Source organism: Anas platyrhynchos, chromosome 5 (genome assembly GCF_047663525.1).
Source record: "Anas platyrhynchos isolate ZD024472 breed Pekin duck chromosome 5, IASCAAS_PekinDuck_T2T, whole genome shotgun sequence".
In the NCBI taxonomy this organism is placed as follows: domain Eukaryota; kingdom Metazoa; phylum Chordata; class Aves; order Anseriformes; family Anatidae; genus Anas; species Anas platyrhynchos.
In genome coordinates, this window is record NC_092591.1 from 46,770,958 (window position 1) to 46,784,426 (window position 13,469).

The window sequence follows — 13,469 nt, forward strand, 5'->3', positions numbered from 1 at the left end:
ACAGGAGTTAAAAAAAAATAAATTCAGGCAGCCATCTGAGCCAGTCTTTTTCAAATCTCCTCTGGCTAGCTTACTGATAGCACACATCACTAGCCTCAACATAATTTCCATTTCAGTATTTCCATATAGCTACATTTGCTTATTTGAAAGCTTAAACAAGATCTCTGTTCAAGGAAGAAAGTTGCTCTGCAACTCTTTTTTTTTTTTTTTTTAAGGTTTGGGTAAAATTGTTCCTGTGGCAACAATATAATAAGAAATGAAAACCCTGAAGGAATGACATTCAGCATATACAGACACACACAAGGAATTTAAGCCCCAGGAATGAAAGTAGATTTGCCAGTAGGCAACGTTGTGCTGTAGTTTCAGTTATGTCTTCAATACAATTTCTGAAGCAGAGAATATGATGATTCCCCAGGGAAACTGCACAACCACAATGCCTAAGCATATTTAAAGATTATCATTCAGGGCTTTTAAAGCCAACTCTGTTTCCATTAATCCACTGAGCTGCCAGCCCAATCTCACATTGGCAGGCTTGCTCGCTCTTTAACAATAGAGAGCTTATTAAATATTAAGGTCTTAATCTTAAGTATTTCTGTATGACTGAGAAATCCTGAACAGTGCAGAGGAAATAAACATTTCCCAACTAACACAAATATATAAGGGGTGGTATTAGATGAAGGCAAATGTCCCCTCACTAGGGGGAGAACTGAGTAATAAATCCCAGCAGTGTGCAGCCAGCATGTCCCCACAGTCACATTCTCCCCTGCTTGTCTAGACACGGGGTTCACGGGCTTACCTCTGAAGGACAAAAGCTCGCTGCTCTCCTGCCTTGAAGCGCCAGCATAGCAGTTAGCAGGAGGTTCATGGAAGGGTTCATGCTACTCCTGTGGGAAACACTACAGGTAAAGAGAAAGAACGATGGATGCTTGGATGAAGTTAGTGGGACAAGCAGCATGTTTGATTTCTGCGTACTGTTAAAAAAAATGAACCAAAAGTAAAACATAAAATGTTATCAATATAGCCTGTAACTGCAATACTTAAACTGAGTATATATCCAATAGGAAATTTTCTGAAAAATCATTTTCCACCCAACAGGGAAGAAGGGCATCTAATAAGATGGATTGTTTTTCTCTTGTATTTGCAAGTGGATTGCTTCAGACCTAGCACAGCTCAGGGAAAAGAGAAAACAAAAGGAAAGCTTTCAGCTGAGGTTTTTAGCCTTCCATACTGCTAAGCCATTGCACGGAACCCAGCAGCAAGACAGATGGTCACCAGCAAAACAGGCAGTGGAAAGAAGCCAGGGAGAACCCACAAAGGTGCTGAAACCCCACTGGCCTCTTAGGCAGATCGGCAGAGCTCTGTAGCACAAGCTGTCCTGTAACCCCTGAAGCAGCCCCAGGAGCTTGTGACGAGTGTGCCTTGCCTGAGGAACTGAGACCTCTCCTGTACAGACAACTCCTTTGTCTTCTTTCTCTGCGCCCTTCCCTCCGACCCAAATTTTCCACTGCAGCCAGCTCTGCTCCCTGCTGCACAGCATCACCATTCCCCAGGGGCTGCCAGGCTCTCTGGCCTCTCTGACTGCAAGGAGAGGCACGGCACCTTCTCCACAAGCAGAAATACAAACCTGAAGATCTCTTCCTAGACTCCAGCAGGTTCAGGTCACAAACAGCAGTCAGACAGGCAACACACTCAATACTTGGGTATTTCCAAACATGACAGAAAGAAGGAGGTTGGAGTTCATGCGTACACATGCAATAGATATCAGTCAAGAGCAAAACACTGGATTTAGGGCTGAGGTGTCTGAGGAACACAGCCACCATTTCATAGAACAAGTTCTGCAGGTGCTGCATTGAAGTACGGAAGTACTGAGGGCTAGGAAACACATAAAGCTTCCAAACCTGCGGAAGGGATAATGCAGCACGCAGAATTATGTAAGTCATTTTGTACTGCAAGCCAATCCCCTTATTAACAAGGGATTACCACAGTCACAGCATTTGGTATCACTCACACACATACAACTCGTGTATTAACTCCTATATATGTGAAACCCAGTTCGATGATACACACCTGGACGACATTTTTTTCTGTCCCCCCCAAAAGGTTTTTACATATAAGAATATCAACACATCAGATGTAAATTTCCAAAGGTGTCCTGGATTGTCACAGAGCAAGGCCACTTGCCAGAGCAGAGAGGAACGTGGTTTCTTCATTTACCCAGAGCTCACAAATCTTTGCCCTTATGGCAGCAGCTCCTATGACCACGCAGGCTACCAGGTCTGAGGAGTGACTAGTCTGAAGCAAACAATACTCAGACTCCTTTGTAAGTCCTGCAGTTGTTTCAAGGACTGGCATTTGGTAATAAAATGATCTTCCTCTTATCATATCAGTTCTTTTGTGTGTGCACTAGCTTAGCTTGTTTATGCCTTATTTTATACTTGGATATCTATTTTATAGTAAGTCTTTAGAAGAATTCACTATAGGTGCTTACAAGTGCTCCTTTATAAAGGAAATAAACTGAAACATGGAATCATTTTAATGGACAAAATACTTAAGGTGCAAAATAGTTTCAAAGAAAATAATGTGTTACTTACGTAAGCATGGGAAGTAATTATTTTGATAATGTGCAGAACAATCCTTAAGACATTAAATAAAAATAAGCGTTTCAGCTTCCTTCTAAATAAATTCTTTTATAATCTCCTCTCTTGACAGGTAAACCAAGTTTGGCTTGCCATAAATTCTACGTGCCCTAGCACAAAGCTTGGCAGACCTATCTCATCATAATTTAATTTCTTTCCTTATCCTTCCTAATTCTTAAAGTTTAATTTAACATTGGCAGAAGTGAGCTGGAATAGCTCAAATTAAGTGGAGAACAGCCATTATTATGAATGCACATTTTGCCAGCCTCTGTTCCAAATACTCATGGAAATGGAAAGGATTTATTCTCCAAAGCATTGCTGGTCCTCAGACCCAGATCCCACATCTTAGCACCTAACGCACATTTTGACAGACTGTATGTGGGACACAATCCACAACAGATTCCAAACAAGGGGTGTCTTTTAAGGTGATTCAACACAGCATCATAGGGTTGCTTGATTTTGTACAAATAATTAGCCTCAGCTCCACTTTCCTGAATAGTTTCTGAAGAGCCTTTTCAATAGCAATAGAAAAGGATTCGTCGCAACACAGATAACTCAAAGCAAACCAAACATCCTTCCTCAGGGCGATGCAGGGGCTGCTTGCAAAATACTGCCGATCAGCAGAGCATTGGCCATTTCGCAGTCTGACAGCAAGCAAAGTTTTACAGCAAAAAAATTTAAAAAAAAAGCACTAGACAGGGAGATGCCATCAGAGACCTTGGAGGGCTTGCCAAGTGCATCTCACTTTCAGCACTGCTTTTCCTGACCACCCCAATCCTAACAAAAATTCAAGAACGTTTTCATGTGCAGCGAGTCATGCCACAGCCCTGCTTCATCAGTGCTTGCAGTCATTCTGGGTGACATCTCCCTGTCACCACGAGGAAACTGCCCAAATTTAAGCGCCTGACACCTGCACTGTCACACGCTTCTCACTAAGAAAAGCTTTTATTATTTTGGGTTTGTTCTGAAATTAGAAGTAAGTTCTTTCAAATGCATCCATTTACTTCCAGAATACCCCCAAATGAGTCACTTGATGCTGCCAGTAGAAACTTTAAAAAGGGAAAGAAAAGGGATCATGAAAGCAGCAGCATCAATAAAAAGGGAGCTGTACAACTTCACAGCATAGCTCTGTCCTCAGAAGTGTCCTCCTTTTCATCACAGAGACCACTTTCTGCTCCACCCTACCAAACAATGGTTTTAAATTTGGTGCAGGAAAGGGGGAAGTCATTACTACTTTTTTTGATTCCTCCAGTTCTAATTTTGTCAACACAACTGCAGGAGATGAAGCTGGATTATATTTTCATTCAAGATTCATTAAAATAACTGCAATCAGGCTGCAGCTGCACTGCTAAAAATCTGTTTTAATTATAAGCAACGATAAAAATCCTGGAAAACAAATGGGCTCCAGACACACAAGTCAGTGGCCTGTGGCATCTTTAAGCAGTGATGGTGCCTAAACATGAAGAATGTGAAATGCCAGGAAAAAAAACAAACATGCCTTCACTTAGAAAGAAAATGGCTTGGAACTGAAAGCTGAGCAGCAGTTTGACTCGGACAGCTCACGCACAGACCACGCGGTGACTTTCAAAACAGAGAAGTGCATCTTCTGGAGCGCGTACACAAGCAGAGCAAGGCTGGCCATGTAAATGTAGATCCTGGCCATGTAAGCGTAGATCAACTGCAGATCCTCGTCACTGTCTTTAAGTAAAATGCAGAAAATGGCAGAAGTACCCAGGCACTGGAAAAAATGTTCCTCCTTTTAACGTCTATAACCAGTGACTTCATGACTAGGAAAATATTCAGGCCTTTTAAAAACCCAGCTACTGTCTGTAGCCTTCTGCCTTACTGCAGTAGTTAATTGCTCCACCTGATAGCGTGCTGTGCAAATTACTGTTTCCATTTATCCCTTCTAGATTTACTTGTCTCTGTATCTACAAGCAAAGCTATTTTCAAAGCTATTCTCCCTTAACCTGTGGTGGAGAGGGGAGGAATTCACCGCTCCTCACGGTATCACTCAGTGGCAACACCATTGATGATTCGGAGGTGGGGTCTAGCTAGCAGTGATAGGACAGACAGAAACCTTAGACCCTGTCTGACTCATACAGAAGAAGTTAATTTTTCCTTTTGTTTCCCCTTCATCCTTTGGCTGCTAGGTCTGTTTAAAGCTGCACGCTCTCTGGAATGCCATCCTCTTCCAGCCGGTAGTGCATCTCCTGCCTCTCTTCTATTCGGGGAAGCCTACCTGTTTTTTCAATACAGTTATTATCCCTAACAACTGAGGGTTCCTGAATACCTTGCCAGAGAGAGAGAGAGAAAGGGGGAGAGAGTGAGGCGGCTTCTCATATACTTGATAAATGAGTTTAATTCTGCGTATGCTTGAAATTCAAATTATACACCAATATGCACACCTGGGAAGGCAGTAAGTATTTACAATAGTCATGTTGCGATCCACAAATTCATTCAGTAACTTAATTCTCAGCCAAAAAAACACTGTGTGCAACCGTCAGAACAGTACACTTAGTTTTTTACAAATATATTGGCCAAGGGTACAGCATTGACTCTGCCAAAATACTTCATATTCCTTGGCTTCAAGAAAGACAAGGCACAGGGAAGATCTTGGGAATGCAGATGCTTGGCTTTTTAATTTTATTTTATTTTTTGCCAAGCGTAGCTATTTGATGCTCCTACAATAGTTAGAAAAGGAGAAAACATCTCTTCTGAGAGCAGCTGCTTCCCTCCAGTTCCTCTCTCCCATTTTCCTCAAACCTTTGTGAGTGCTGTTTCCCTTTCCTGACCCATCAACCACCTTAAGAGATGCAGGCAGAGAAAAGCTCAGTAGCTACTGCCAAGAGGAGATGAAGTCTGACATGAAACTCTGACCTTGCTCAAGCCAACTGTTTAAGCGCTGTATCCGAGCAAACAGGCAAGTACTCACTCTCCTGGGGAAGATATTCTCCCTGTCATTTTATTTACATAATTTTATCTCTTATCTCTTTATATAATTTTATATCTTACCTCAAAAGAACAGATAAATCTGGCATAGGAAAAACAAGAACTTTTAAAACCTTACTATGGATTTCGCTTTTTATCAGGCTCAGTATTTCCAAGTTTTAAAACAAATACTAAAGGTATAGTTTAGCCCTCCATGCTTTAAAATAGTCAATATACTCCTAAAGTGGGCTTTCAAGACATGAGCTCAGCCATTTTCCTCTGTGCAAATGCATCCTCACATCAACAGCAATTTCAAGGTTGATATGAATGAAGTGAGAAGGAATTAGATGGAATTTAAAATCCTGGCACACTGTTTGACACAGAAAGTCCATCTAAACAATTCCAAGCTAACAGCAAAAGCAATTTAATTTTAATAGAAAGTTCTGGGTTAAAAAACATAAGCAGCATGCAAAGACCTGATACAGCAGACAACCATTTAGTGGCTGTAATTCTGAAGGCATCATTGAATAAAACACTTTCTAATGTTAATTCAAAATGATGATACCAGCAAGCTAAATGGACTCCCAAAAAAACAGTATTACTGGTTAACTGCATCTACTGTTGCAGCACAAGAGCCAGTATGTTTGCATAGAGGGGTGCTTGCCATAAGGACTTGAGACAAAAACTATTTCTCTCCTTGGATTTGCAGAACTTGCCTGCATCAATTACTCCAAACACCTCCACCTGGTTCACACCAGAAGTGCAAAACAAAGGGACTTGGGCAAGTAGCTGAAGTTATCAGTTGTTTTAATGAGCAAAAATAAAATGATTATTAGCACAGTTTTTTCACACCATGATATGAAATAGCAGAGTAAAACCAACACAACTGCTTGTTTTACACAAACTGCTTGTTTTTCACAGGAACTGAAACAGCAAGTACGTGTGAAAGGGAAATCAGCCCAGCTGTTCTGAGCAAAGTGGAGCTTTGCCACCCTCCACTCTGTATCACTGTAGTAACTGCAGAGACTAGGGAGCCACTGTGACAAATAAAAAGGCTTAAGTTCCCTCTCCTCCCCTCTCATTGCAGACATACAACACTCTCAGGCACCTTTTACCAAACTTTCACAGCACAAGAGTGCAGATGTTGTTACTGCTGGGCCTTCATCTGCTCAAGGTACACAAATGTATCCACTCACAGCCCCCTTTTTTTTTTCCTCAGGTTCCAAAACCAGCAAAGGGAAACAAAAGGTTACAAGAATGGCAACAGGCAAATAACCAGTAGAAACTTAACTTTTCTCTCCCACAAGGGTTCATCTAAAACTCAGAGGAGAAATATTAGAAGACTGGGTGAAAACAGACATAGCAAGTTAAGCAGAGACTGCCCAGTGGCTGTTTACAATCACGTTCCCATTCTCAATAGCTGCAAGCAATTACAGCACACACCAAAGGCTCTGGCACATGAAGGGAAAACTGCCTGAAACATATCAAAAGGCCTACAGACCATTTCTAAATACAGATTAGATTCTAGGGAATAGAAGAGAAAACTAACATTTAGCAAAAATTAGTGATGTCCTTAGATGTTGGATTGTTTTTTGGGGGGGATTAAACAAAAGAAAACAACACACTCAGCCTTACCTTTTTGAGCAGGATGAGCAGCAGTAACCAAGTAGCAGGTTCACATATGGAAGGAAACTGGTGAAGCACACCACTACCTTCTGGCTTCAACACCCTGCACACTGACCTTTGAGAAAGGTGAGGTGTAGCACCCAAGCAACCCCAGTTGCAATTAATTATGCATATAGCAGGGTCACCACAGAAGAGCTGAGAGAGCTGGACCATTAGACAGCCCTGCTCCAACGTACTGTGCCTGCGTGTGCAGGAAAATGCAATCATCCTATAAGGTTTATATCAAGTCACTTACCTCAAAATCACAAAGCATACAGTCTAGCACTGGAGAGTGCATTTTTTTAACCACTGTTGTGCTTAGTAGGTTCAGGTAAATGAAATTAGTATGGTTAGGAAGTCTCTAGAAAGTCAATGTGCTGCTTATCTACACTGATCACCTTCACATGAGCTTCATTAACCATCTTCAAAACACACATGTACATCTGGTTCTGTTCCCACTTGGGTAGTCACAGAGTTCATAGAAAGGGGGGCAGCTTTTAGCTTATTTTATGTTTTGCCTTTCCACTCTGGAAAATTGCTAAATTTTACCTTATTTAAACTCCACACTCCAAACAATGGGTGGATCAAAATGTGATCAAAATATCATCACCTATGTGCCCCATGAAGGCAATTCACTCATAGCCCTTTGCTCTCCTCTCAGCAGTTGATGTGGAGAATGTAAAATGACTGATTGTTTGTAATTCTGAGCCTTAGATTCCATTCATATGTGTGTTTTGTTTTTTGTTTTGAAAAATTACAGTTCGTACTAATATTCTCATTCCAATGTAATACATTACAGGCACATCTTCAGCTTTTAATCTCAAGTGCTAACACTTATAAGTGATCTTATTTATTTTAGCAATGTTTTGAATGAAGAGTGCTAATCAAATTCTATTCTAGTTATTTTCCATATTAAAGATTTTATTTTTTTTCCTAAAGAGAAGATCTATATTCCCCCAACACAGAGTATCAAAATGATTCCCTGGTAGACTACAAAACACCAATTCAGGCTTACTTAATTTGCACTTACTACATAAAAAAGATATCACTGGTGAATGAGATTTCACGAAAAAGTAGAATAGCTACATTCTGCACCTCCTCAAGCTGCAGAAGTAGAACCCATGTGCTTTGTGCTGCCATTCATTTAACTGAAGTTAAATAGGTGCACTGGGTATTAATCAAAACAATGAACTATAAAAGACATACCCCAAATTCAGGAGAGACTGTAATTACAGTTCCTATGGATTTTCATTAACTTTATAGTCTCCACAGAGAAGTATGCACAGAACAACCCCACAGTCCCCAAAATAATCACTACTATTGTTTTTTTTTTTTTCTCAAGCCCATAAGCAATGTTAAATTGTTACAACTCCATCAACAATTCTTTATAACTAAGGAGTGGTTCAAGAAGCTGTTCTCCTGTTGTCATACTTCACTCTATCTTGCCTCTTTCTCTCACTCCCACTGTTCTCACCTAGAAGCTACAAGTAATTCTGAAGTTTGAGACCTACGAATGGCAACAAAAAGAAATTATAAATCAAATACTGGTGCAATTTTACTTGAAGAAGTAGCATCTCACTGTGACACAATCTATACAATTTATTTTCCACAATTCTCTGTTAAAACAATTTTTGCTCACAGAGATTCCATAGTGGCTCTCGTTCTCAAGACAGACACACTTACCACAAGAGACATTTCCTGAGATAATGTGCGATGCTGTTATTCCAGAAGCATGGTCAATGAGATCCTGCAAGCAGATAATCTCTTTTCTATCTCAGTAAGATACTTAGTTGTACACAGATATGGGAAAAAAAATCCTATTAAAATGATGATAATTAACAATAAAAATATGCACAGTGAAGGCCAGCTGCAACACAATCAGCTATTTCTTTTTCTCAATGCATGCAATCAAAATCGTGCAGAAAAATGAATTTACCTTATTTCTGTATAAGTCTAGCCTAAAAAAGTAAAACACGGGGAAACACAAGGATTGGATGTAAGAAAGCTCTGAGATCTTACTGTAATATATGGAAATGTGTTCCTACAACAGAATGAGGTGATAGAGCACAGCTTTTCTTTCTTACTTAGTGATGGAGTATTCTGTTGAAATAAACACACTTCCATTTTACTACCTGCTATACCAGATGTATTTATGCTTTATGTACACTGCTTTAATAGGAACACCAGATATTTCTCCCCAGTCATACCCTTGATTCTCTAAGCCCAACATCTTTGCCCCTGAAAGTACTTCATTTAAGGAGTACTTGCTTCTAAGGAAGAGTGAAATGTCTCTCTCTCTCTTTTTTTTTTTTTTTTAAGCTTTACAGAAAATGCCTCAATGCACCATAAAGCAGTGCTTTCTGTTCTTTTTGAAACAAGGGAATAAAAGCAACTTGCCTGGCCAGTACCTTGGTTCTTACAGCAGTGCCACAACAGCACTCCCACCCATCGTCTGTCCTTTGCTCAGCTTGTCCCCTTGTCAGAGGAAAGTCATAAAAACTGACGAACCTACTCACATATCCAGCATCTCTCTTGTGTCGTCTTTTCAAACGTGCAGTCAGGTGCAACTCTCAAGAGAAGCCTGCCTTCATCGTGGATCACTGATGGCACCCGGCTTCTTGCATTCTGTGATATCTGACAAAAGACAATCTGACACTGCCACGCATTGAAAAATTAAGCAAACATAAGACAAATCCATTAGAAGCCAGTTTTCATTCATTCTGGAGCTCAAACACCTTCTGCTACTCACTATATTTTTTGAAAACTTCGCACTGAACAATTATGCCTTCCTTCTTTTGAACTACTATTTTTAAAGCACCAGATCTATTTTGCCCTTTAGAGACAAAAGGTAACATCTTTGGCCTTGAGCACCTATATACCACGGATTGCTCAAACTTGCAATGTACTTCTCATCTGGTATTTATTTTTCATGATACAGCAAGGGTTAGTTTGATCTTTTTGACACATAGAGGTATTCATTCTACTCTAAGGATGGAAAAGACTCTTCTTCCTAACAGCTGCACTCAAAGACAAACAGAACAGTTGAACTTCACAGCAAATCACCATGGAATAAAAAACTGATGATGAAAAACATGACAAATTACAAATATCCTTTCTAGAGAGGAAACAAGCAACTAAAATGAAGTATTTTCTTCTTCCCCAACCCCTCCATGTTTGAAAGCACTACCTCCCAGATAGTACTGGTAATGGATGCCATTTCAGATCACAATCCCCTCCATTTTTAACTGATCTTTTTTTTGTTGTTTTTATGAGATACTGTGGTTCTGTAGTGTCACTGAAAGTAGAAAAACAGCATAACAGAATTTAATTCTTGTGCTATTCTAGATACTATTGCCAGAGTGACTTCAAATTGCTTTTGAACGAACTAGAAAGTTCAAGTTAATTGAACATGAGGATTCACGTAGCAAATTATCTTAGTACTAATGGTATGGAAGAAAGAAGCCTGATTAGTAAACCCCGCTGGATACTGCAATGTGAGAACTCGGAGATGCCAGAACTAAATCAGAGAGGTGAAGATCAATAGTTCTTTAATCAATGGTGGATTACAGTGGAATTTATTCTGCTGAAACCAGCAGGGGCAGATAAATCCCCCGCTGAGATTAATTACTGGGAAGGGTGGATGCAAAGAGAGGAGTGCAGTTATCTTTGTGACAACTGTAAGTGGCAAGAAGAACACCAGTGGGAGTACAGAGCTATTGCCTGGATCTCTGCTGGTGACCAACAACACCCTCATCAAATTCCCAGCACCTCCCCTTGGTTCCTTACAAGAAACTACCTTGAAGCCTGTGTATTTCTACAAACACAAAACACATAATCCAAAAAAACAGGACAATTTCAGGAGGGAAATTCTGGCTTTGTTTTTAAACTAATGGATTGTTACAGCTTTTTGGTTAATAAAAATAAATAAATCTGTTTTATGGAGGTAAAAGTACCAATGTGTATAGTTAAAGAATGACAGCTTTATTCAGAAAGATGGTGATTACATTGGCAACACCTACTTATGTCAAGGAATTGTCAGAGCTGCTCTGGGGCTCTCTTGGGGCTATCCGTGTAATCCATCATTACATGCATGCTTCTCAGTTCCATTGCAGCTTTTGGTGCTAAACACTACAGTTCCCACCAACTAACCACTAATGCTGCATCATGCACTGGTGCTAAATACTGTAAACTAAGAAACTAAGCAAGTTAAGTAGAAGAGAAAAATCACAAAGCATCCTCTCTTGTATGAAAAAAAAAAAAAAAAAAAAAAAAAAAAAAAGAAGGTTTAGAAACAACACATGAATCAAAATTACTCCGATTTTGAACTACTTGAAGAATTTAGCAAAATGAAGGAAACAACCAGAGCCAACAACACGGCTTGTCAGTATTTAATCCTCAATCAGCCTGAGGGAAAGATATCTAATTACTCCTGTGCCACCCCCCTCCCTCTTATGTTGATTTACCTTATCAGAAGACAGCAAGCTGCAGAGAGTCCAACAGATATTAGATTTGCTGTAAATATCTGTTTACATACTTTTATTATTAGCAACAGTAGTTTGAGAGGTCTCCATCTTAAACTTCGATCAGATGATAAGAACTTGTCCATTTTATTTCTTGTAGAAAACAATTTCAATTCCAGTGCCATCCCAGTTGTGTAGGTCTGTTTTCAATGATTGTGAATTCAGGAGCATTATAATAAATTTCTGTGGCTTTTCTTTTCTTTTTTCTGAATGTTATCAGAAACCAACAATCACATCTACGTGGCAAATCAGAAAAGCTTCTTTATTGGAAAAAAAATGCAATAATTTTTAATACAGGTATTATATAAATTACAAAACATACTTTAAAAATCACCTCTCTGGTATACCCAAATTAATTGAAGGTTGGAGTCTCAGCGAAGCAAACAAAGTCTCTCCGAGATCATCTCTTACTTTAAAGAAGGTCATAAAAATAATCCAGGCCTTGTCCCAGTTCCCAGATGGATATTCCAGTGCCCAATTCTTTTGCAAGCTCTAAGCGCAACTGGATGGACTAAGACAAAGACACATAAAGCAATTAGCTTTTAGTCCATGACATCAGACATTCCATGCTGCCATCTCTTCATACCATTTTCAGACTTTAAAAATAACCATCTGTGAACTAGATACTGAAAAACTTGAAGTCCTGTATATCAAGTATTCTCTGGTTAGAAAGCAATCATTTAGTAAGAGACAGTTAATTGCACCAGCTAATTCAATGACCTAATACACCATAACCAGCTAAATAGACAAAATGCCATGGAAATAAATCTGATTTATGAACTATGCAAAGGACTATTCTCATTTAGGCTATCACTTCACAACTTACAGAAATCCTAACTCTTCCCAGAAATTTCCCAAGGGTAAAATAAAACTTTATCACTGAAGACAATTAGAACAACCATCAAGATCTTGTGCATACCCTTGTCTTCTCCCAAGACAGAGTCATAATTTTCATTATCAGAATTCTATTTTAGAATGATTCTGGAAGATTAATATTAAAATGTATCCTATCTGTGCTACTGCTATTGATTCAGAATTAGTTTAGCCATTGGTTTACAAGGGAGCTAATGTTACAATTCATATTCTGAACTTCTTTCAGTTCAGAAAATAAAAATAATTCCTTTTGAGTCTTTCATTTTCAGGTTTTCTGACTTTGAAGTGCAGCATTGCTTGAACTGCACATACCACAGGGATGTTTTAAAAACTCATTTCCATAGGAAACAGAACAAAGTGTTGAGCCACCATTAATAGATCTGCTGGGGCCAGACTTCATGCTCGCTTTTATCTGATTATGAACAAGTCAATTTTGAGTGGATCAACCTACCAGTGACTATAACATTAAAAAGAGGAATAAACACAACTGTGAGAGGAGAAATAAACCAACATGCAGTGTTCCACTGATCGTCCTGATCGCCATTATGTGACTATTTGATCTGCCTCAGCATACAAGTCTCAAAGTATTTCATTACAGCCTTGTTGAAATTTGAAAGAAAACCTGCTTCTGTAAATTCACCAAACACTTCAACTGAATATGTTATTAATATAAGAAGGTGTAAAGAAAGAAATCTACAGGAATAAACGTTCCTTAACCAGGCTAGGACTGACTCTAGCAGGATTAAATCCTTCCATAAGACCAGAGAGGATGTAGCATGACAACATGCAGCACAATTTGTCTTTTCTCTGGTAGATTGGCAATGAAACTTTCTGTCACTCCAAG

General features: G+C 39.4%; 1 protein-coding gene across 3 annotated transcripts in view; it reads right to left on the minus strand.

Annotated features, from left to right (window-relative positions):
- Positions 1-11,989: 11,989 nt before the first annotated feature.
- Positions 11,990-13,469, minus strand: part of CHID1 (chitinase domain containing 1) — a 103,586-nt gene continuing 102,106 nt past the window's right edge. For all 3 annotated transcript variants that reach the window (XM_072038957.1, XM_005027357.6, XM_027459697.3), the window contains exon 13: positions 11,990-12,263. In XM_072038957.1, the coding sequence (XP_071895058.1) occupies positions 12,165-12,263 (99 nt within the window). In that variant the 3' untranslated portion in view covers positions 11,990-12,164. The remainder of the gene's footprint in view (positions 12,264-13,469) is intronic.